General features: G+C 34.5%; 1 protein-coding gene across 1 annotated transcript in view; it reads left to right on the top strand.

Annotated features, from left to right (window-relative positions):
- Nucleotides 1-21,295, top strand: part of TMEM132B (transmembrane protein 132B) — a 604,598-nt gene extending 583,303 nt beyond the window's left edge. Inside the window, exons 8-9 of the mRNA XM_063454335.1 lie at nucleotides 5,466-5,657; nucleotides 19,613-21,295. Coding sequence (XP_063310405.1) covers nucleotides 5,466-5,657; nucleotides 19,613-20,770 — 1,350 coding nt within the window. The 3' untranslated portion in view covers nucleotides 20,771-21,295. The remainder of the gene's footprint in view (nucleotides 1-5,465; nucleotides 5,658-19,612) is intronic.
- Nucleotides 21,296-26,876: the final 5,581 nt, after the last annotated feature.

The raw sequence follows: 26,876 nt of genomic DNA on the forward strand, positions 1-26,876 counted from the left end.
ATATAATATATGTATATGTATCATATATATATAATGTCATATTAAGTGTATTTTTATATTTATATATACGTATATTAATATAAAAATACACTTATATTTAAATTACACACGAATATATACAATATATATATAATTGCTATATATATGGTATATATATATATTATTATAAAATACAAATAATATGTTAATAAAAATAAATAACAAAAAATAAAAATAATTTTTAATAATTATAAAAAAATATTTATATATGCAATTTTATTCTAACAGTATTTTGATATATATATATATATATTTATATCAAAATATACTTAGAATGTAATGATATATATATCTATGTATAAATAAATAAATAAAAACAATACGAAATATACATATGTCCATATACATAATTACATAAATAATTTCATAAATATACACGTAGACGTCAAATATATAAATATGTATATATATTAAAATTCTACATGTGTATTTATGTAATACTTTTACCTAATTAAGTAATTTTAATGATTGCAATTTGAGGGACCTGCCTGCCAACCCAGGCCGAAAGTCCAGATAATTTAATTTGCTAGCACTGTGTTTAACCCTGTAACTTTCTATGACACCCTAAAACCTGTACATGGGGGTACTGTTTTACTCGGGAGACTTCGCTGAACACAAATATTAGTGTTTCAAAACAGTAAAACATATCACAGCGATGATATTGTCAGTGAAAGTGAATTTTTTTGCATTTTTCACACACAAACAGCTCTTTCACTGAGGATATTATTGCTGTGATACATTTTACTGTTCTGATACACTAATATTTGTGTTCAGCGAAGTCTCCTGAGTATAACAGTACCCCACATGTAGAGGTTTTATAGTGTTTTTGAAAGTTACAGGGTCAAATATAAGGCTTGATTTTACTTTTTTTTTTTATTGAAATTTGTCGGATTGGTTAGGTTGCCTTTGAGAGCGTATGGTAGCCAAGGAATGAGAATTAGCCCCATGATGGCATACCATTTGCAAAAGAAGACAACCCAAGGTATTGCAAATGGGGTATGTTCAGCCTTTTTTAGTAGCCACTTAGTCACAAACACCGGCCAAAATTAGCGTTTCTTGCATTTTTAACACACAAACAAATATAAATGCTAACTTTGGCCAGTGTTTGTGACTAAGTGGCTACTAAAAAAAACTGGACATACCCAATTTTGAATACCCTGGGTTGTCTACTTTAAAAAAAATATGTACATGTTAGGTGTGTTTCGGGGATTTATGACAGATAACGGTGTTACAAGGTCACTATTGATACATTTAAAATATATATATATATTGAAACAGCAATTTCCTACTTGTATTTATAGGCCTATAACTTGCAAAAAAAAGCAATAAAGCATGTAAACACTGGGTGTTTTTAAACTCGGAACAAAATTTTGAATCTATTTAGCAGTTTTTTTCATTAGCTTTTGTAGATAAGTAAAAGATTTTTCAAGTAAAAGTCCAAAAACATGTTTTTTTTTTAAATTTTTCACCATATTTTATTATTTTTTTTAAATACAATATTGGACATAATACAAATAATGGTATGTAAAGAAAGCCCCTTTTGTCCTGAAAAAAACAATATATAACTTGTATGGGAACCGTAAATGAGAGAGCGGAAAATTACAGCTAAACACAAACACCACAAAAGTGTTAAAACTGCTATGGTCCTTAACGTACAAACATCGCAAAAACAGGCCGGTCCTGAAGGGGTTAAACCTCTGCTCTGTCAGGTACAACGATCAGCAGAGCTGCAGTCTATGCATTCGTGTTCTGCAGCTTGGATCTTGCCTTTTAAGGAAGGAGAGAGAGCTTGGTCCAAGTTGTGCATGCAGTATGTGCATGTTACATGAACAATATGGAAAAAATGTATGTCATAGTCAATTGTATTGTTCTGTACACTACACTAATGCACATCAAATGTTCTCAGTGTGTGTACAAGAAGTGCATGAGAATTACAAAAAACAAAATTAGGATTTGGCTGTCTTGGGAGGTATACTTGGGATGTAGTTAACCAGAGATGCCTGATTAGAAAACTAAATAAATAAATAAATAAATAAATAAATAAATAATAAAAAATAGACTGACTCCTAAAATTACTTACTTGAAATTAAAATATGTGCGGCCCCTTTAAATGTGTTCTATCCTGTTTAAATCTCAAAATATCCACTCAGTCTGTATAGATAACACAATTATCTTGGGAAGACTTATCATTTGAATGAAATAGCTTAGCCTAAAATATTATCATGTATATGTATTTACTTCTCTTTTTTATATATCTTATAATTGATGCCAATTAGCAACTCTGTAAGGTTTAATAATCTTGTAGATAACATTTTAAATTGTGGTAAAACTGAAGATAAAATGACCTGTCTCTATGACTTACTCATGCAGTATAATTAAATGGATCACTAATGTACTTCATATTTTCCTGACGATGTAATGAACAAATGTTTGACTCTCCCCATGCATATGCAATTCCTCCCTAGATTATAGTGTTTACTTGAAAATGCTTTCATGAAATGGCCAAGATGCAATATCATACACCATACGTTTTGTGTGCTGTTAACAATTTCTGGCAACATTGGCCTGATGAGATCTCTGCTGTCAAAAAGCACAGTTTAGTACTGCCAACATGACGTTTGCTGTTTGGACTACTATTTCGATTTCAGTTCTTTTGCTTCACCAGAATAAGAAATAAAGATTTGGATGCACTGGATTGGAAAAGAAATGTTTCTGCTTAGCAAGCAAAGCTAACTAAAAATAATTGGAACAGAATGATTATATATATATATTTTTTCTTAAATCACTTAAAATATGTTTTCTCTCTCTCTCTCTCTCTCTCTCTCTCTCTCTCTCTCTCTCTATCTATATACCTATATATATATATATATATATATACCTACCTATCTATATACCTATATATATATATATATATATAGAGAGAGAGAGAGAGAGAGAGAGAGAGAGAGAGAGAGAGAAAACATATTTTAATTGACTTAAGAAAATTTATATGAACAAGACATAGCATTTTGTTAATTTAACAAAAAACAAAAACAAAATATTAGCAGACTATAAGCTTGTTTAAAAGTTCCAAGTCTTATCAGGAAAAGGAATTCCATCCAGCACATATCCACAAATTGCATGTATGAAGTGTAATAGGAAATGGTGACAGTGTATGTCACTCCAGGCTACAAATAACCCAGAAGACTTTGCAAGTTTTCATTCTGTCATTGTTGGCCAGTCAAGAAATCAACCACCTCCAAAACTTACTATCACATCATGACTATAAACGAACCAGCACTGAGAGCTCTTCCTAGAAATATTAGTAATGTTAACCTTACCACTGCCAGCAATGAGAACAATGCATTGTAAATACCCTGATAAAATTCAAGCAGTGTCTTCAGAGTATGTCACAAGGTTACTAGCGCAGAGAGAGGGTTTTAAGATTTATTCCTTAGTTGGTGGACTACTTGGATCACAGTATGTTCTCTGGCTGCTATGTAACTGCTGTACAATGGAACATATGCATAAACACATGGTGGGACTTACTTCCAGACTGCAGCCTCATGTCCTACCTGGTCACCACTGCCATCATTCAGCACTGTGGAATCTGTTGGCACTTTATAAATACCAGTAATATATTAAATAAAAAGAAATACATCATTAATTTTGATCTTGTTTTTCTACTTAATATGCGGAATGAAATGCTGGAGAATGTGAGTCACCTTATGCCTCACTTGACATATGAACAAGTGGACAAGGAGACAGTTAAGGTGCCATGTTAAGTGCAATACCCACTACAGGTTATAGTAGTGGCATTGAGTCTGTCCCCTATCCCCTATTTTGTGTCAAATGATTTTGGAGCAGTTTTACAAATAACAGAGCTCTCCAATTAGTGTGTTCATTGCTGTTCGCAGCTCACTACCTCATTAGCCACAGCAGAGTGACTAGGCTTTTGGTTCTGATAGAGCACCAGCATGTGGCATCAGCCAACTTCATCACTGAATAACATGGAGAGGCATTTAACACAAAGTCATGAGTTTATCAGAGTCTTTGGAATGAGTGATTATAGTAATAAAGTAATGATGGGATTTACTGTGAGTGGAGCACTTGGAAGTAATGTCCGCAATAATAAGACAATGGTTGGGTGGATGATCCGAGAACTTCGTTGTGAATGTTAGGCTTGGGTTTGTTACTAGGAGGGCAGCAGGTATAAAGGTATACTCTGAGAGACTAGTCAGGTATGAGAGCCGGCGTCGGGAGAGAACAATGGAGGACTAGGACATTGGGAGAGAGTAGTCAGAAAGACAAACTGAGGTCTGTAGTCCATAATTCAGGGTAACTGAATGGGTTACTTTGGTGTACTCACATGAACTGAGGTTGCAAGGTAACAGGATTATACAGAGCAAGGAAAGTCAGGGTAACTCAATAATTGAGCAATGAGGGAAGACAGAGACAATGGTTATGTAGGCAATCATGAACTGCAAGAACCTGACACAATAAGACATGGAACCATGAAATCACTGAAAAAGGAAACAAAGGTCTGAGTTAACACTTCCTTGGGAATTCCAACAACCTTTCTATCTTACACCTTTGCTACCTTTAACCCTAACTAACCCAAGCCGCTATAAAAAAGGAGTCATTTTTACTGTACAGTGGATTTACTTTAGAAGTTCTCCTGACCTTTTAATTGAATTTTAATCCCATAGAGGTGACTCTAGTAGGCTATTCACAGAGCAGGAGATAAGGCATTCAAAATTAAACACACTGTGCAATAATAGATGCTAAATCATTTCAGCTCTTCTTTAGTAAAATTTAGGGAGGCCCTGTGAGTCTAAGCCAGGGGAGTTGTTGCCAAAGCTGCATAAATAATTTGATGTCGCTCATAAACAGCAGATAATTGAGCAGTTACACTGCATGGACATGATGTATACACTAAACTACATTATTAAGCTAACATTGTTGTGTCCCTTTAGGTTTATAGTTTGATTTACATTTAGAGTTGGCCTTTGGCTTAGACTTATGGCTAGCAGTTATTGCTCAGCACTGTGCAATAATCAGTATAATTGAAACTATTCTGCTGTCTATGTTTTTGAACAGTTCTTATGCTTACAGGGTCATTTACTGAAGTGAAAATTAAAAGTGAATTCAGCGTGATTTTCAAATTAAAGGCCAAAGTAGATGAACTTAGATAATGACTTAGATAATGTTCCCAGTTTTTCTATTTTTACCTTGAATTTGAAATTCAGTTTGAATTCAGTTTGAATTCTTATTCTAGTAAATAACCCTAAACATGACATCAATTTTATGTTGTAGTCATTATTGTATACTCAGCATTTAATGTTGCTCAATTTTAACAGATACAAATATTTAAAGTGAACCTATAACATTTCTATTTAGTGCTGTATTGAGTTTTTGATGAACCACTCTATGAATTTTTTTTCAAGGTTCTCTCCCCATTATCTGATTCCATCCTGGCTGAGAAAACGGTCACAGTCCTGGATGATCGTGTAGGAATTGTAGAACTTGGAGTTCAGCTCATTACTGGGCTCTCTTTGTCTGTGCAAGCAAGCAAAGCAAACAAGAGAGTACTTATTACAAGCACAACAGCGAGCGACATACTTCACAACTTTAAACAGGTACAGTACAGTAGAATGTTATATTAAATATTCTAAGCAGAATGTTTTTTGGATTGATGATTTGCAATAAATTCTCATTATATCTGCACAGGTGAATTAAATAAGTTGATCAACCACCATCGACATATGGGTAGGATTGCTATGCTTCCATAGTGGATTCAGAACGTATTTTTAACCTTTAGCTGCCGAGACATTTCTTTCCTCTGTTCTGAAGCAATTTTTAAGTTTTTGAACTCACTGGAGTTAAACACCAACAAAAGTGCTTTTTTATGAGAATCACCCTTACCAAATATGTCTCCAAATAACAACAACAAAAAATAAATCTAAATCTTAAAAAAGCCACAATGCAACATGCAGAAATTGAGTCATTTTTCTGTGTACTTTAACAACAGCAAGAGAGTCTTTATTTTATCACAATTTGAAAAATTAACTCCAGCTCAGCTTCTCGAAAAGCAAATTTAGGATTCCATACACAATTTTTTTAAATTCAAAATTAACAATATAAAACTAGGTACAAAATTCTATTTAAGTTTGGCACTTATTTTGTTATGGTTTGAATATTCATTAAGCATACCGATAGGGACTACTCTCTATGATGGGGATCGTTTTAGGGCATTCTTAGCAGGTAGAATTTATTAGGTGACTCCTTGCTATGGCTACTTAGTGTTTAGTACATTATATATATATTCAGCTGGTGATCTATGAGGTAGTAGACATACTTAGGACTATTGTGCTAAGCTGTTTGTATTTTCTACTATTTAGTTTAACCCCTTAACGCCGTTACGGCGTGCTATGCCGTCACGGGTTAAGTGGGCTTTAAAGCCGTTATGACGGCATAGCACGCCGTAACGGCTTGCAGCCCCAGGAGGTAAGATGTACTTACCTCCGCCGCGATCCGCTTCGGGAGGACTGCCTCACAGCCCAGGCAGCCCTCCCACGGCAAATCAGGCCCCCGGGGGCCATGTGATCGCTCTCAAAGAGCGATCACATGGCCCCCTATAGCTGGCTGTGGATCTGCCAGCAGGGGGACTGTTTGAAATATCAGACAGTCCCACTGCTGGTGGGAAGTATAAAAAATAAATAAAATACAAGTGTAAAAATAAATTAAATATATTTTTACATATATATAATATGTATATATATTAAATATATAATATATATACATATTATATATATGTAACGTCATACAAAGTGTATTTATTTAGTATATATATTAATATTAAAATACACTTAGAATGACGTTACATATATATAATATGTATATATATTATATATATATAATAGATGTACATATATATATTATATATAAATACGTATAATTAAAATAATAAATAAATAAAATAATAAAATAAATAAATAAAATATTGAAACAAAATTTAATATAAATTATATATGCATATGTAATTTCATTCTAACTGTATTTTGTTATTAATATATATATATATCGGTAACAAAATACACTTAGAATGACATTCTATATATATCTATATATATATAAAATACAAATAACCGCAAATATATATATATAGATAAATACATATAATTACATAAAAGATTACATTAGTATACACGTAGAATTTAAATACCTATAAATGCATATATATTAAAATTCTACATGTATATTTAAATAATCTTTTAACGTAATTATGTGATTTGATTTATTAAAATTTGATTGCCATGCCTGGCAACACAGGGAGAAAGTGCAGCGAATTTAATTTGCAAGCACTATATTTGACCCTGTAACTCTCCAAGACACCATAAAACCTGTACATAGGGGGTACTGTTTTACTCGGGAGACTTCACTGAACTCAAATATTCATGTTTCAAACTGGTAAATTGTATTACAACGATGATATTTTAAGTAAAAGTGAAGTTTTTTGCATTTTTTACAAGCGAACGGCACTTTTATGGTCTATATTATTGTTGTAATATGTTTTACTGTTTTAAAACACTAATATTTGAGAGTCACATATAAGGCTTGCATTTCATTTTTTTCACATTGAAATTTGCCAGATTGGTTATGTTGCCTTTGAGAGCGTATGGTGGCCCAGGAATGAGAATTACCCCCATGATGGCATACCATTTGCAAAAGTAGACAACCCGAGGTATTGCAAGTGGGGTATGTCCAGTCTTTCTTAGTAGCCACTTAGTCACAAACACTGGCCAAATATTCGTTTTTTGCTTTTTTCACACAAAAACAAATATGAACGCTAACTTTGGCCAGTGTTTGTGACTAAGTGGCTACTAAAAAAGACTAAACATACCCCACTTTCAATACCTTGGCTTGTCTACTTTTTCAAATGGTATGCCATTATGGGGGTAATTCTCATTCCTGGGCTACCACACCGTCTCAAAGGTAACATTACCAATCTGGCAAATTTCAATTTGAAAATGTAATGTTCTATATTTGACCCTGTAACTTTCCAAAACAACATAAAACCTGTTAATGGGGGGTACTGTTGTACTCGTGAGACATCGCTGATTACAAATATGGTTGCAGTAAAACCTAACAGTATTATGACATTCACAGCTAAAATGTCAGACGGAAATGCAAATTTTAAAAAAAATCTTATTTTCTCACATTGTTTTTACTTTTATTCATAATAAATGATGTTCCATATATGAATAGTTAATGATAGATTAAAGCCCTGTTTCTCCTGAACAAAATTATATATAATAAGTGTGGGTGCATATAATTTGAAAGAGGGGAACTACGGGTGAACAGACATATAGCGCAAATTCCAGTTTTTGTTTACGTTTTGTTTTGATCAGAACGTGCACTATTGACTCCGTCCTGAAGGGGTTAACCTTGTTCTATTTCTTTATATAGAGACCTTGAAGTCTCTTACAAGATCAGCTAGGTGAAGGAGTAAATGTTCATGCTTTAAGCCTCCTGTTACATCTATTCAGTTCTTTTGATATAATTACTGCGAGATTTACTGGTTTGCTGAGCTAATTAGCTCTCTTTAGGGTTTTAGATGGTGTGATTATTTTATTTTCTAATACTTATGTTCTTTAATAAAAATGTGATTTTATTCTGTATATATTAATTTGCAAACCCTGGGAACCTTATTGTGCCTTTTGGGCTTAAAGTCCTTAGGATCACTTCAGTGTTCACCTATGGGGATTCTGGTGATGCAAGGTCTGAGGATGTCCAGCGCGTTTAGACGACCAAAAGTCCCTCTAGTGGCTGTCTGGTTGACTGCCTCTCTACTATTTCTAACTGGATGGCTGCTCACTTCCTTAAACTCAAATTGACCAAAACTGAAATTCTGGTCTTTCCTCCCTCAAGTGTTGCTACTCCTGTGTCTGTCTCCCTCCAAGTCAACAGTGCTACCATCAGCCCCACCATGCAGGCTCGCTGCCTAGGTTTTCTCTTTGACTCTGACCTCTCCTTCATGTGTCATGTTCAGTCTATCGCCAAATCCTGTCGTTTCCATCTCAAAAACATTGCGCACATACGACCCTACTTAACACCAGATGCGACTAAGGTGCTGGTCCATTCCACTGTCCTTTCTCGCCTTGACTACTGTAATCCATCTTACGTGCTCCCAACTTGCGCCGTTACAGGCCATGAATGCGGCGGCGAGGCTCATCTTCCTGTCCGCCCGCACCACCCATGCCTCCCCCTTCTGTCAGTCCCTACATTGGCTTCCTGTAAGATATAGGGTTCAATTTTAAATTCTGGTTCTTGCTTTTAAATTTCTACGTAATGCTGCTCCCACCTATCTATCCTCCCTAATACACAAGTATGTCCTGTCTAGGCCCTTACGCTCTTCTGTCCATACTCCCACCTCTGATGCTCGCCTTCAAGACTTCTCGAGGGCTGCACCGTTCCTGTGGAACTCACTTCCCTCCTCCGTTAGATGCTCACCCATTCTCCACTCCTTCAAAAAATCATTAACAAACCACTTTTTCATAGAAACATAGAATGTGACGGCAGATAAGAACCATTCGGCCCATCTAGTCTGCCCAATTTTCTAAATACTTTCATTAGTCTCTGGCCTTAACTTATAGTTATGATAGCCTCATGCCTACCCCATGCATGCTTAAACTCCTTTACTGTGTTAACCTCTACCACTTCAGCTGGAAGGATATTCCATGCATCCACTACCCTCTCAGTAAAGTAATACTTCCTGATATTATTTCTAAACCTTTGTCCCTCTAATTTAAGACTATGTCCTCTTGTTGTGGTAGTTTTTCTTCTTTTAAATATAGTCTCCTCCTTTACTGTGTTGATTCCCTTTATGTATTTAAATGTTTTTATCATATCCCCCCTGTCTCGTCTTTCCTCCAAGCTATACATGTTAAGATCCTTTAACCTTTCCTGGTAAGTTTCATCCTACAATCCATGAACCAGTTTAGTAGCCCTTCTCTGAACTCTCTCTAAGGTATCAATATCCTTCTGAAGAAACGGTCTCCAGTACTGCGTACAATATGCCAAGTGAGGTCTCACCAGTGTTCTGTACAATGGCATGAGACCTTCCCTCTTTCTACTGCTAATACCTCTCCCTATACAACCAAGCATTCTGCTAGCATTTCCTGCTGCTCTATTACATTGTCTGCCTACCTTTAAGTCATCAGAAATAATCACCCCTAAATCCCTTTCCTCAGATGTTGAGGTTAGGACTCTATCAAATATTCTGTACTCTGCCCTTGCGTTTTTACATCCAAGATGCATTATCTTGCACTTGCCCACATTAAATGTCAGTTGCCACAACTGTGACCATTTTTCTAGTTTACCTAAATCATTAGCCATTTGGCTTATCCCTCCTGGAACATCAACCCTGTTACATATCTTAGTATCATAAGCAAAAAGACATACCTTACCATCAAGACCTTCTGCAATATCACTAATAAAAATATTAAAGAGAATGGGTCCAAGTACAGATCCCTGAGGTACCCCACTGGTGACAAGGCCAAGCTTTGAATATGCTCTATTGACTACAACCCTCTGTTGCCTGTCACTCAGCCACTGCCTCACCCATTCAACAATATTGGAATCCAAACTTAAAGATTGCAGTTTATTGATAAGCCTTCTATGTGCAACAGTGTCAAAAGCCTTACTGAAATCTAGGTAAGCAATGTCTACTGCACCACCCTGATCTATAATTTTAGTTACCCAATCAAAAAAATCAATAAGATTAGTTTGGCATGATCTCCCTGAAGTAAACCCATGTTGTCTCTGATCTTGAAATCCATGTGTTTTTAGATGTTTAACAATCCTATCCTTTAACATGGTGACCATCACTTTCCCCACTACTGAAGTAAGGCTTACTGGCCTATAGTTGCCCGACTCCTCCCTATTACCTTTCTTGTGAATAGGCACAACATTCGCCAACTTCCAATCTTCTGGGACTACTCCTGTTATCAATGAATGGTTAAATAAATCTGTTAATGGTTTTGCTAGTACACCACTAAGCTCTTTTAATAGCTTTGGGTATATTCCATCAGGTCCCATTGACTTATTTGTCTTTACTTTTGACAGTTGAACTAGAACCTCTTCCTCTGTAAACTCACGTGTAATAAATAACTAATTTATCCTTTTTCTTAACTGAGGTCCCTCTCCTTCATTTTCATCTGTAAATACCGAACAAAAATATTCATTGAGGCACTCAACTAGACCTTTATCCTCTTCTAGATATCTTCCTTCTTTTGTTTTTAATCTAACTAATCCTTATTTTACTTTTCTTTTCTCATTTATGTATCCAAAAAAAGTGTTTTCCCCTTTTTTACTGACTGTGCTATTTTCTCTTCTGTGTGTGATTTGGAAGCTCTTATAACTTGCTTAGCCTCTTTCTGCCTAATCTTATAGAACATTCTGTTTTCCTCACTCTGGGTTTTTTTATAATTACTAAATGCTAACTTTTTGTTTTTTACTATTTGGCCACATCTGCAGAGTACCACAGTGGTTTCTTGAATTTTTTGCTTTTACTGACAAGCCTAATGCAATTTTCTGTTGCCTTCAGTAGTGCAACTTTTAAATAATCCCATTTCTCTTGGATGCCATTTAAATTGCTCCAGTCTTATAATGACTCCTTTACACATATTCTAATTTTAGAAAAGTCTGTTTTTCTAAAGTCTAAAACTTTTGTTTTTGTTTGGTGTGACTCAGTCACTGTTCTTATATAAAACCACACTGATTGATGATCACTGGATCCTAAACTTTCACCTACAGCAATATCGGATACCAAATCTCCATTTGTTAACACTAAATCTAGGATGGCCTCTTTACGAGTTGGCTCCTCAACGACTTGTTTTAGAGACAATCCCAGTAGGGAGTGTAGAATTTGTGTGCTCCTGGCACGAGCAGCTATTTTTGTTTTCCAGTTCACATCAGGAAGATTAAAGTCACCCATGATGATAACTTCCCCCTTCATTGTCATTTTAGCTATTTCCTCAACTAGTAGATTATCTAACTCTTCAATTTGTCCTGGGGGCCTATAAATCACACCTACACAAATTACTGTGTGATTACCAACTTCTAATGTAACCCAAACGGACTCTATGTTCACCTCACTAACTTTTATTAGGCTAGATTTTATGCTATCCTTCACATACAGGGCCACCCCTCCCCCTTTCCTTCCTTCCCTGTCTTTTCTATATAAAGAGTACCCTGGTATTGCTATGTCCCAGTCATTTTTCTCATTATACCATGTCTCAGTAACAGCGACTAAAGCTACACTATCAGTTGCCATTATTGCCACAAGTTCATGGATCTTATTCCCTAAACTGCGAGCATTTGTAGACATGACTCTAAGCTTATCATTTTTTAACACACTTGCTACAGGCACCTTCTGTCCTTGTTTTGGGGGACAATTGGATTGATGTTTTATCACCCTTTTGCCCCCCCCTCCTAGTTTCATAAAAGCGTATCAATTAAACAGTTAAAAGCTCCCAACTGATTCCTCTCTTGCAACTGTCATTAGGCTGATACTATCCTTACCTTTTGTGTGACTTTACCCCACTCCCTCTAGCATGTAAGCTCATTGAGCAGGGCCCTCAACCACTGTGTTCCTGTGTGTCCAACTTGTCTGGTTACAACTACATGTCTGTTCGTACACCCACTGTAAAGCGCTACGGAATTTGTTGGCGCTATATAAATAATAACATAATAATAATAACCCTGCAAGGTAATTATTGTAGTTTATAAAAACTGCAATAATTACACTTGCAGGGTTAAGGGTGATGGGAGTTGGCACCCAGACAACTTCAATGGTCCTTTAAAGTCCAAATGACACCACACCAAATGTAGAAAATCCATCATTTGAGTATGGAGCCATTTGGACTATAGAAACAGACCTTGTTCACACTATTTAGCAATGTCTGGATTTTGCAATTCTGACCCTGAACATACCTGAAGCTGGTCCAGATTTAAGTCAGACCAAAAGTTGCCAAACAGCTGAAATCCAGACCAAATGCTGGGTTTAAAAAAAATGCTGGTGGGAAAATAGTTAAAAACTATCAGCTGCATAAGGGTTAATAATTTAGCGGTTGGCCAGCACTTTCTTGCTACCCACTGCATTAACTAGTTAATAAATGTTAAATAGATAAGTAAAAAAATAAATACACAAACTTGCAACATCCTGACAGAGGGAGAAGAGAGGAATTCTGATTAGTGTGATTCATGCCGAGCAGGCTGCGATTTAGGTTTTCTCTCTCTGTTGCTCTTGCATAATACTGCCTGATTTCAGTCATTAATGGACTGGACTGGACTGAAACAGTGAAGTTGGTTAAAAGGGTGGGTGTGGGGTTAAAGAAACTCCCCTAGCTGAGAGGTGCACCAACAATGCAATTTGACCAAGCTTATAGTCCGTTTATAAGCATGTATTACAGGGGTAGGCAACCTTCTGCACTATTTTGGACTACATCTACCCTGATGTATTGCCAGCATTATGGCTGTATAGATATTCCACACACCACAACCACTTCAGTAATTTGAAGTGGTCATCGCACCCGGAGTCTGTATGTGCAATGCTTTGCTTAAAAATGCTGCACATACAGAGATTAACTCTGAGCTGGCGCTAATATAAGTTTTGTGCAAAATTGGCACCAGACAGCCTATAGCAGCTAGGTAGCCAATGGTAGCATGCCAACCGCAATGCTGCTTTTGTCCTCCCTCAGTTTGTACTCTCTGACACCTTGCCCTATCCTTTTTTGGTGACTGGGGAGGGGAGGTTGACCATCACACAATTGGTTACTATAACCACAACCTGTGTTTCCTCTAAATGTACATTTCAAACATTATGCACATGTGTATTTTTTTTTTTTTTTAGTTTTCTAGTTATATTTTAATTGCTGTGATTATTTCTCCTTTAATTGGTATAATTGGCCAACAAACGATGACTAATTAATGTTACATGCACGTGTAATCAAGTTAGGGGAGACACTTGCATTCATTCTGTTCATGGACTAACACTTATAGGGTTATTCACTAAAGTAAGAATTCAAAGTGAATTCAGTACGGCTAGAAAAACTTCCAAAATTATTTATCTACAGAAGTTACAAGTTTTTGGGAATTTTCATAGATAGATTTGGAAATTTTATTAAATCAATGTGTAAGTCAGCTTTGCTTTATGTTCAGCTACTCTAGCCTTAAATTTGAAATTCACCTAGAATTCACTTTGAATTCTCACTCTAGTAAATAACCCAGTTAAAAATATAGGCATTGGTTATTTGTTATTTCATTTCCTTGAAGAGTTTGAATTTGCTGCTTTTTGTGGTCTCATTAAAATGTTTAGTTCATTGGTGGGATTAACATTGCTGAAGCTTGCGTGTAAGGTATAGAACCCATTTTCCCCAATTCGAAAATGTTCAAAAGTGGTGTAAAAACATATTGTAACAGAAGGATTGTGACTTTGTTGACTTTGTTAACAACTCACCAACAGTTAACATGTTGATAACTATTTTATATTATTGTGTTGACATAGCTTTTCTTTCTTTGGCAAAATATAAAACTAAGGATTGTTGAGTTAAGTAAGATTTTTTTTTTTTTTTTTTTAAAACAAAAACATAAAGACAATACAAACACATAGATGGTGACAAAGGTCCTCAGTGATGTTCCCATAGTAATAATTAGAGTAACTAGCTGATTATCTTAACATTTATTCTTACTTTTCTTTTTTTTTCCTAATTTCTTTATTAAATTAGAATACGCACAACTTATTTAGCCATTTATCTATATGCATCTTTTTTTTTTTCAGATTTTTATTTAAGCCTCCTTCCATTTTTAGCTGGAAGATTAACTGATTTTTTATGGTTTCCCAATTTGGTATAATATTAGTTCTCCATCTTCTAGCTATAGAAATCTTTGCCGCTATTAGAGCATGAGTAAAAAAGTATTGGAAATCCATATTATATTGGCTAAGATTTAAGTGTAGTATGAGTAATTCTGGAGACAAGGGTATTTTAGTACCGATTATTTCTTGGATTTTACCTATGAACATTTTCCAAAATTCTATTATCAGGGGACAGCTCCACCAGATATGTAACATGTCTCCCGTCGCTCTATCACACCTCCAGCAGGTAGCTGATATGTTATGATCCATTTTATTCATGCGACTAGGGACCAGATAAAGTCTATTTATAATCTTAAAATGTAACTCAACTAAATGTAAGCATTTAATGTGTTTAGCCACAGACACCCAAGCTTTTTTCCATTCGCTTTTATCCAATTTTTTCTTTATTTTCAAATCTTTCTCCCATTTCTCAATGGCCGGAAAAATAAGATCTTCTTCCCCGAGTCTCAGTATCGAATTACACTTTTTTAATAGATTTTTCGTGTCATTCGCCTTCAACAAATGGCATAATTTACATTTAACTTCTGAATGTTCTTTATCTATTGCTTTGCTTAAGTAGCTATTAATCCTTATGAAGTTATATTTTTCTTTTTCTGGAAGAGCGAATTCTGTACTTAATTGTTCAAATGATTTGAGATTTGATCCTATCATTAGATCTTCTATATTTTGAATGCCTGCTTTGGCCCAATTTTTTAAATTTAGATCTTCTATATTGTTTTCCAGAATTAGAATTGGTAAAATTTGATAATACGATTATTGAGACCCATATTTTTTCTTATTTTGCTCCATGCTTCTCCAATATTTTGTAACACTATACTTTCGGAACATGGTTGGCAGTTATCTTTCTTTTGTTGCGTCAACCAAAAAAGGGTAGACAGATCTTTATTATTTGACATTTTTTTTCTATTGCATACCATCTCTCTAGTTTAGCCTCTGTTTGTTGTGAAATAATACAATGAAAGAGAGTACTCGCTTGATAATATTGTTGGATCAGCGCAAGTCCTACATATCCATTTGCTTGTTTTATCGCCAATAATTTTCTTGCCAGCCTAGGTTTCTTTGATTGCCATATAAATTTAGAGAAGGATTGTTGGATCAGTGATAGCCAACTATCAGGTACCTTCAAAGGAAGCATTCTAAATAGGTATAACCACTTTGGTAGAATATAGGATTTAATTATATTTATGCGGCCCCACCAGGAGAATTCCAAATTTCTCCAATCTTTTAATAGCTTATTCATTTTTAGAAGTAATGGGAGGAAATTGATCTCAACAATTTTCATTGGATCTGTACAGATATTAATTCCCAAATAGTTAAATGATTTTTCAATCCAAATAAAATCAAACCTCTTTTTTATCTCTTTTTTTTCTTCCATATTTACATTACTCGCCAGAATAGTTGATTTATCTGTATTTACTCTGTAGCCAGAAACCTGTGAAAACTTTTCTATAATTGTCATGAGCTGTGTTATTGATTGTAACGGATTTTCTAAAGTTATAATCACATCGTCTGCGTAAAGGTTTATTTTTATGTTTTCTTTCTTGTGGTCAAAACCTAAGATGTTTTCTTCTTGTCTGATGGCAGATGCCAGAGGTTCTAATGAAATTATATAGAGTAAGGGGGATAACGGACACCCCTGTCGTGTTCCGTTAGATAATGGGAACCACTCTGAGCTAAATCCATTCCCCATTATTCTTGCTGTTGGGCCAGTGTATAGGGCAAAAATATTCTCGAGAAGTCTTCCCTCCAATCCAAATCGCTGCAGTGTTTGTCTCATGAACTCCCAGTTGACCCTGTCGAATGCTTTCTCAGCATCCAAGGACAGGGTCAACATGGGAGTTCCAGTGGTCCAAGCGGAGTCCAAAATGTCAATCAATCTTCTGATGTTATGGGTTGAAGACCTCCCCGGAACAAACCCGACTTGGTCTCTGTTTATCATTTCTGATATAATTTTTTTTAAGCGTTCTGCTATCATGGCAGAGTATATTTTAATGTCGGTATTCAACAGTGAGATTGGACGATAATTCTTTATCTTCTCTGCATCCTTTTCTTGTTTAAGGATTGGCACTATATTTGCTTGTAACAGTTCTGCAGGTATGCTATTAGGTGTTACAAAAGAATTGAAAACTTCGATTAGGTCCGTTTTAATATTATTTCCTAGTAATTTGTAAAAAAGGTTATCAAATCCATCTGGACCAGAAGATTTATTCTTTTTTAATTTGTTAATACAGAAAATCAGTTCTTCTTCTTGAAAAGTTTTATTAAGCTCCTGCAGTTGCATTTGTGAGATTTTTGGACTCTTTATATTCTCGAGGAATTCACTAATGTTCGCCGTTTCGATAGGGTCTTTAATATTATATAGATCTTGATAGTAATTTTTGAAGGCTTCTGCTATTTTTTCAGGTCTCAAGAGAGTCTCTCCATTATGAATAATTTTGGTAATGATTCTTTTCGATTTTTCTTTTTTTATTCTGTTCGTCATTAATTTTTCTGCTCTGTTTCCAGTGTAGTACCATTTCTGTTTTAAGTATAGCAACGCATTATTAGCCTTTGTCATAAGATGTTCATTAATTAATTTTTCAGTGTCTGTGATTTCGTTAGTAATACTCCGAGATGTTTTTTTTTTATTTTGTTCAAGTAAGTTGTCTAGTTTTATGTACAATTCAGCTAAATTTGCCTTTTTTTTATTTAGTTTATTATCTTTTGCTGCTAAACTTATAAAAAGGCCCCTTATTACTGATTTGTAAGCGCACCAAGTCATTGCTGGAGAGACTTCTTTATTTCTGTTTTCTTTGAAAAAGTGGTCTGTTGTATCTTTAATTTGTTTAAGATTATCTTTATTTTTAAGTAGCCAGTCTTTCATTCTCCAGTCAGCTCTTGTTCTTTGATGTTGTTCTTTTATATCTAGGATGACCGGATTATGGTCTGACCAGGTAGTGGCTATTATGAAAACCTTTTTAATTTGGCTCGCTAAATTTCTATCCCCCAAGAAGAGATCAATTCTGGAATATGAACAGAAAGCTTTTGAGAAACAGGAAAAATCCTTTTCCTTCGTATGAAATATCCTCCAATAATCTAAAAGTTGAGCTTGTTTAATTAATTCTGAGAATTTTTTAGCAGTCACCTTCAAGTTTCCATAGTTACTAGTTTTTGTTTTAGAACTTCGGTCTATCTCAATATCGGGTACGCAGTTAAAATCTCCCATAACAATAACTCGGCCCATTTTCACCCGTTCAGTTTTGTTAAGCACTTTTTTAATAAATGCAATTTGTGATTGATTTGGTGCGTATATATTAACTAACGTATATTTTTGATTATTAATTTCTGCTACTAATATAATATATCTGCCTTCCAAATCAATTTCTTGGTATATAATTTTTTATGAAATATTCCTAGAAAATAAAAAGGCTACTCCTCTTTTCTTTTTTTGGCTCACAGAGGCACTGATTATAGTAGGAAAAAATTTAGATTTAAGATTGTTTTTATCTTGCGTTCTCCAGTGGGTTTCTTGTAGGGCTGCAATCTGGATTTGTTCTTTTTTTAGAAACTCAAGGATTGTATATCTTTTAAATTGTGAGTTTATCCCCTGTGCGTTAATCGTAGCTAGTCTCATATAATTTTATGTATCCTATTTCTTTTCCTTCGAGGACTGATAGGTTCACCATCTTTACTAACAAACATATAAAACATAACATAAAACGTACAATGTCTGCCTTTTTCTAGGCGAAAAACTATGTATCTATTCCCTCCCTTGTATTCCTCCCTACCTGGGCCACCCATAGCCTCCGGGGGGGAGCCCTGCCAAAAACACAGGGAGAGAAAACAACAACCCAAAAACGACACCGACTCTCTAATCAGTGACGTCGTAAATGTCCCCATACTCTAAGCTCGCAAGAAGGTAAAGTGTCGAGATCTGCGAGCTAGAGTATTCTCCTTGGCCGGACGGGTTTAATGGTTATTATTTTACCAGAAGGGGAAAAAAAAAAAAATTATTCCCATTTCATACTTTTTTTATTTAGCCTAAATAACCCTTTCATTAAATTAAAATTTTAGTGTATCTTTAATTCCCAGGTATTACATTTATTTTGTGTCAAAATCTTTCTATAAAGTTACTTCTAATATTTATTCCCATTTCATTACTTTTTTTGTTTAGTCTAAATAGCCATTTAATTAAACTAACATTTTTTTTTAGTGTATTTAGTGTATTTTTTAGTGTATCTTTAATTCCAGGGTATTACATTTATTTTGTGTCAAAATCTTTCTATCAAATTACATCTAATATTTAGTGTATTTGTTTATTATTATTGTGATTAGTATAAACTCTCCTGTTCTTTTATCTATTTTAGTTTTTTTTCCCTTTTTTCTTAACTTTCAGGAGAGATTTAGCTTAATAGTGTAGAACCACCCTTTACCTTTCTATGGCCTCTAGTGTAGTGTAGCACACTAGAAATTACAGAAAATCTTCAATGTATCTATTTCAGTAAAAAAAAGAAAAAATAATTGCACTGCTTTTTTAAGGAATAGAAAATAAAAAAAGTTTAATAAAATATATGATTTGATATATGTTCTACGCTTTATAGGATATACATATATAGTTAACCACTATGTCATGAATTCAGATGAAGATTATAAATATTATGACATTTTTTTTTCCAGGAAGCAGTGATCAGCGTGTGGACCCTATTTAGTGATGGATCTGTAACACCCTTGGACATTTATGAGAACAAGGACTTTTCACTTACGGTGTCTTCACTTGATGAGATGGTGGTATCAACTTATTTGAATCCTTCATCCAACTGGCCAGTTGTGGTTGCTGAAGGAGAAGGCCAAGGACCACTAATTAAGTTAGAGCTAGGTATCAGTGAGATTTGCCAAAAGTCAAAGCGGAAGAGTAGCCTTGCAACAGGGACTGGAACAATTAAAGTGAAGTTTGGGCAAAAAGATTCAGACCAAAAAGGTAACGTGAATGAGATTCACAACACAGATGAAGAGCTTAAAAAACACATGAGCAAAACCACAGAAAAAGTAGCAGAACAAGAAAGGACGGTAAATGAATGGCCCAAGCATGGAACATCAGTAACCAATTTTGAAGATAATGTTAATAAAAATTTAACATCGGATTCCCCTGTAGACTACCAAAAGAATTTTAATGATGGTCATATACATATTATTCCAATAGCATACACCATTTTCCCTACACGAACAGGTTCTTCAGAACATACAAAGGAGAGTGAACTTACACAGACATCTCGAGGGTTAACAGACTTAGAAATTGGCATGTATGCACTTCTTTGTGTATTCTGTCTTGCAATTTTAGTCTTTTTAATTAATTGTGTGGCATTTGCTTGGAAGTATAGGCATAAAAGATTTCCTGTGGCTGATCAGGCCAATATTCCTCACTCTCATGACTGGGTATGGCTTGGAAATGAGGTGGAGTTACTGGAAAACCCCGTAGATATTCCTCTCCCAGCTGAAGAGTGTACCACGATGATTGACCAAAGGTCACAATTTGAAGAAAGCAATTTTCTTCTCAATGGGGGCTCCCAAAAAAATCCATACAGTCAAATTCTTCGACCATCTGATTACACCTATGAAAAAGAAGTTCAAAGTGAGCCATTAAACCCTGGGGGATCCAAAAGGAAAAGAGTAAAATTTACATCCTTTACTACTATCTTACCTGAAGAAGGGGGCCCTTATACTAATGCAGTCATATTTGGAAATGATGAAAATATTAAGTGGGTTTGCCAAGATATGAACCTTGGTGATTCACGGGAACTTAGAGACTACATGGACAGCCTCCAAGACAACTTGTAAAATATTTTCCTATGTTTAAATTCACCTTTATGCCTTCTGGTTTGTTTTTTATTTTTTATTTTTTGTTGGGTGGCACTATCCAATCAGCAATAGAGAAGCAGAGCAAGCCCTACTTGTCTGAGGCCATTTTAACACATCTGTTTGGTCAACACGTTTTTTGACTCTGAAGTACAAATAAGGAAAAGTAATTTAAATCTTGAGTTGAGGATGTATGATAGCTTCATGGAGGACCTGAAATGTGACCACGTATAAGCTCTACAATATAGGAATACAAGATTAAACACTACAGTATACAGCTGCTACCTTACTTTACCTATGATATGGGGTATTGTATAACATAACTTTTGTGTTATAAGGAATAACCATGTTTGTTCAGAGTGACTATAAATCTGCTCTGTTGCTTCGGGTTTTCAATTAAAAGCACAGTGGACTTTTTTCATTATGTGTGCAACGTATCATAACCATACAATCCGAATGTATTAATTTGTTTACATATAGAATGGAAAACAAGACATGTCTATATATATATATATATATATATATATACATACACACACACACATACACACACACTCTCACAATGCCTCGTTTTTTTATAGTTGGTATCACTGTATTTGGCACAAAATGATTGATGTTGCAAAAGATCATAATAATAAAAAATCTGTATTGGTAGCCTGCAAAGTATTTTGCAAGTAAATCATGTAACCTTCTATTAATATATTGATTTGCGATTAAACAAAATAAATGTATGACCGATACCCTCTAGAAATGGTAGAAATTATGAGTGGCAAAAATGAGTTGTGCCCAATAAACTCATTCAGACACTTCTTCTCATAGTACTGAGTTAGTTTTGCATCTCACCAGGTATGATCCAGTACGGTAAAACTCCTAGACATGATTATTAGTTAGGTGTTAGGTATTCATGACTGACAATATTTATTAATTTGATTGACTTGAAATGACATGTAAAATTGTTAAATTACATTTACTGTAAATCTTGGAATACATAATGGGTTTTTACTTTAAATTAGAGGACTGAAAGGACAATATAAATATCTTTAAAGTTTACTTTTAATTGTAAATTAAATTAAGGGTGGTGATTACTTGGACAGTCTTCCAGTGTAAATGGAGAGTATAATACATATACGTATAATACCTCCAATGAAGGTATTATATTGGGTGACAGATTTTTATTAATTTGCTTAGAACTATGCTATGAAAAAGTATGACATTGTGAAATAAGCAAAATAGAAGGCTAATATGTTATGTGTACCTCACAGTATACATTTATATACAGTGATTCATTGGTCAGGATTGTTGGCAATGTCTAAATTTTCACCAAACATTTAAAGGGTTATTCACTAAATTGTTGGGATTTAAAGTGAATTTTAAGGCCAAAGTATCTGAACTGGAAGCGTAGGCGACTTGAAGCATTTTTTTAAGTTCAGCTATTTTGGTTTTAAATTAGAAATTAATTTTGAATTGACCTTTACTTCCTGACAATTCTCACTTTAGCAAATTATTATGTTGGTTTAAATTGATTTGGTCAACATTAACATTTTTATAAATGTAACTTGATTCACCAATCATTTCCTAATATCACTGACATTAATCTTATCTGATGTTAAGCATCTACAAATGTATGTGAGTGGTACCTTATGTTTAAAATCAACATGTTTATCATTTAAAGCAGACTTATTTATGCTGCTAAGTAGGAAGAAGTGTATGCACCCATAATGTCCTCTTGGGGTTAAGACATGCAAGATTTCAAACGGTGGATTGTGGGATCTTTGAATGTACGTACATATGCTCTACTTATCTGTGCGTTTTAAAAACCTTCGTCTTTTGAGTTCAAAACTTTATGCTATCAAAATTCTCAGCAAATATATGTGCGTGTAGATTTTAATCTGTTTAGAGCTATATTTTATGCTTCTCAAGCCTGTGAATTGCAAGTTTACATTATGAAAAATAAATTCCCAAAGACACAAATCTCTGGGTTAATATCAATCACTAACATTATCAGTTCTAGCCATGGTTTGTTAATTTCTATAGGTAATGTTATCTCCCTTTGCACTGAGAAATTAAACTGTCCTTATTGTATCTCTCTTGGATATTGCTTCCTCTAATACTTTTCAAAAGAACACTGACACTCATTATTTCAGGTTCGTCTTTTAGGGAATCACCAATTTAATTTATAAATAACTGCCAGTTTCCTGTGGAAATCTGGCATTTTTCCTAGCTGATGCAATTAAAAAGAAATGCAATCATGTCTACATAATAAATATTCACATTTAATTTGGTTCATAATATCAAAGTACATCAGGGGAGTCTACATTGTAAATAAAGCTTGGGTAAAACTTTCTCCAAATTAAAATGAAATTACATTGCCCTAAAGAGAGCTGTTTCAGCTTTATTTATTTATTTTTTTGTAAAGGCAGGAAATCTGTTAAAAGTTTTGAGGTTTCTAGTGACGATCGATATTGTATGCTGAGAAACAAAAATGTGTGTGAATATTGTTCTTTTTTTCAGAAAAAGTAGCAATAGAGTCATCACTGCACAGTTTGCCACATCTTAAAAAAAAGATGTTAACCCTTTGAGCTATCACTAAACACTACTTTATAGGTTAATTACGTTATCCTTTTGATAAGGCTATGTTCTCACACTCTTCTATAAAATGACAGTAGTTGGTAAAATTATTTAAATTTTTTTTTAACTTTGCTATTGGAAAATGTACATATTTAAAACATCAAATTTCAAAGGTGTATTTGCTCTGAAGTGTTAGGACAAATTATTTATTTTAAGTGATTAGAAAAACAATAAATCGCCAAATTACCATTCTTTTAATTGAGCAGATCCTCTTTTGTATTTAACTGATCTCGTGAAAAATACAACTAACCATCATGGGCCCAGCACCATTTGTGGCATGTGAAGGTTAATAGGATTGCAGTGCTATGCAAATGGACCTTTTTCAGTGAATAAAAGAGTTACCAAAATCCACAATTATCCTTGTTAACTTGGCAATATTTTCAAAAACAAAGTACCGCAAAGATGTGTTTATGCAGATGGGTTAGGTTATGCATTTATCTGGATATGGGGATATCCTATATCCAAAGAAATGCATAGATTTTGTAGTACACATGTCCTACAAGCACACGCTGGTTAGCAAAAAGCCTTAGGAAACCCCCACCCAACCCTTCATCCAATATATACTTTTTGTCCAATTGTCCAATTTGTCCAGGAAGGACCTTCTTTTAATCTCCTACTCTCACTCATGTGCTGTAGATTAGGGTAAATTACAGAGTTTATGGGCTCTTTACCCCTAATATATATGATCCCTTTATTATCAACAAGATACATAACCTACTGAATTACCGGTTCAGCAGTGCTGAGTTCCAACTGAAATTGTGCAGAATGTTGTCTGAAGGATAGGAGTTCAGATATTAATATTAACTCAAAGTGTGCTCAGGTTTTTAGAAATATTTTCATGGAGTGCTGATTATAGGATCTTTATCTTTAGATTTGTAAATAGACTTCTTTCACAATGCCACATAAAAGGGCACTTCGAAAGAGCTCATATTGTGGGTGACACATTCTTAAGTAGAAACCTTATAGTGGAACTTGGATAAATCTTTTTTGTTTCCAAATGTCATGCAGTAAAACAAAAAGCATTTTTTTTTTTTAAAGCAGTTTAATTTTGCTTGGAAGCTGTTTCCATGTATGTTTTGGATTGTTTTACATCTATAAAAACAATGAATCACAACTACATGCTACAAAGCAATGTGAAAGTAATTAGCATAAATAGATCCAAAGATAATGTTTTTACTTTTTTTAAATTAATCTCTAACCAATTTAGAATTGTTTTGCTGAAAAGCATCAATCTGAATGTTAAAAAAAATGGGTTTGAGTGGTAAATGGTACAGATATTATCGATCCAACATTGCTTAACAAATGTGAAAGCACAGGTCTGAACCAGACATTAAACAAGGAATGAAAGAAAATAGAGACTTAAAAAATAAATGTAAAGATTTGCTCTGATGTTCATGAGTTTTGGATTCATAAATGGTATTGTATACCTCTTGCAAATGTGTGCCTCAACAGCACATTTTATAATTGTTTCTGTTCTACTGCATTCTCTACATGTGGACTACTAACTACTATCCTTGTGTTTATATTACATTTCTTCCCAGTACAAGGTTGTTTGCTTGTACATCCAATTCTTCCTTATATAGATGTTACTTGCTTGGTGTAGGTCTCCTTTCACCAGCAATTAAACTATACAAACTAAGTGTCTTCATGTTGATGCCATAGTCTAATATTGTTTGCACAGTCTGCCAGTACCATACTCACTTTAAGGAGACCTACATCAGGATAGGTCTATATGACTCTGGTAATGATATTGGGTTTAATCGTGTATCATGTCTTGGTTCACTGATTCTGGTCACTAGAGCAGGGTCATAATTAATTTGAGCACAGTTCAGCTTTAAATTGTTGGTCCTTCAACCAAAATGATCTTTACTAAAAATACTACTTGTTTAACTGTGCTTTAGGATGGCCCTTTAACTGTAAATGGGCATATATTGCAAGTCCTATCATTGTCATAAGCAAGGGGGCTCATACTTTCTAAACTTTGTAGCTAAAGTTCAAAAAGTGTATTTCTTGTTTTCTGCAATGATGTCTAGATCATGGACACATATTGTAAGAAAATAAATTATAGATTTGCAACACCAGAATTGTGTTAACCAGGAATTTCTCCAACCTGTGGACTTGGCAATGTTTCAAACCTCTAAGGGGTTTTAAACAGGTCCACTTTTGGTGGATTAATAATTCCTTGTTAACACTATTCTGGATGTAGCCAGATCTTCACTTTTTCAGTGTGCATACACAGTTATCACCCTCCAGGCCTCCTTCATACTAAGATTGAAAGAAACATAATTATTTGTTTGCCAATGCCTCTTTCTACAATAGCAGAGAAGCAGAAGCTTAATATTGTCATGAAGCTAGTTCACAATATAGCTGTTATGCACCTATATTGTAGCCAAAAACTCTGCTGCTGCCCCCACCTAAATTGTTGTCCTGCATGAAGCATGACTACATAAAGACCATTGCATGGCTCTAAGGAACATTCTTACACTATTCAAATGCATTGGTAATTTCAAAGCCATATTACAGGCACCAAATAGATTAATGAAGCAGTTTTGTTGTATAGAACATGCTCCTACAGCCCCACTGCTAAATTATCTGTCATTAAGGAGTTAAATCACATTGTTTATGCAGCCCTAGCCACACCTTCTTGCTTGTGACTTACACAGCTTTCCTAAACACTTCCTGAAAAGGAACTTTATTCTAGGTTCCTGTGTTGCACAGCCTGTTTAATTTACAATTTCTTATCTCCTGCACTGTTAATATCCTAAAACTTGCATGTGCCTCTTGTGTGATTAAAGTTTAATATACAGAACATAGAGATACAAACTTCTTAATATTAGACTGAAAATTAAACCTTTTTTTTTTTCATACACCTAAACTGCTTCATTGAGTTACAGTTGTTTTGATGCCTATATTATCCCTTTAAGGAATACCTGAGTGTTTCTTTACACTAGGACCTCAAATTTACTTTCTGTACCCAATTTTCCAAGATCTTATTTATCATAATCATGCTGACAGCACCACAACAAGCCCCTTCATGCTCAGGCGGAACACGAGTTCTACTTACTGGCAGCTAATATTGGGAATTCTCTCTTTAGAACGCCAACTTTTATCCTTCTATTTTTATTCTCTTAAAATAGAACCGGGAAAGGGTCACAGTTTTCAGTGAGAAATAAAAAAACCATCACAGTCTGAGTTTGTCCTCTAAATATTTTTACATACTCACCACACCATAACCAATAGAAAGATTTAACAAAAAACAAGAAAAGCAATATATATATATATATGTTTTTCTTATCCTTTTAAAAAAAAAAAAAAAAAAAATCTTAGTACAATGACCAGGGGACACTGACATGCTCTGGGGCCTTTAAATGTAAATGTGCATATTAAGCACTTATTCTTGGCATATATTTTAAAATTCAGTTTTAACTACAAGTCACTGATTAGTAAATAAATCCTTTAA

This window comes from Pelobates fuscus, chromosome 5 (assembly GCF_036172605.1).
Source record: "Pelobates fuscus isolate aPelFus1 chromosome 5, aPelFus1.pri, whole genome shotgun sequence".
In the NCBI taxonomy this organism is placed as follows: Eukaryota; Metazoa; Chordata; class Amphibia; order Anura; family Pelobatidae; genus Pelobates; species Pelobates fuscus.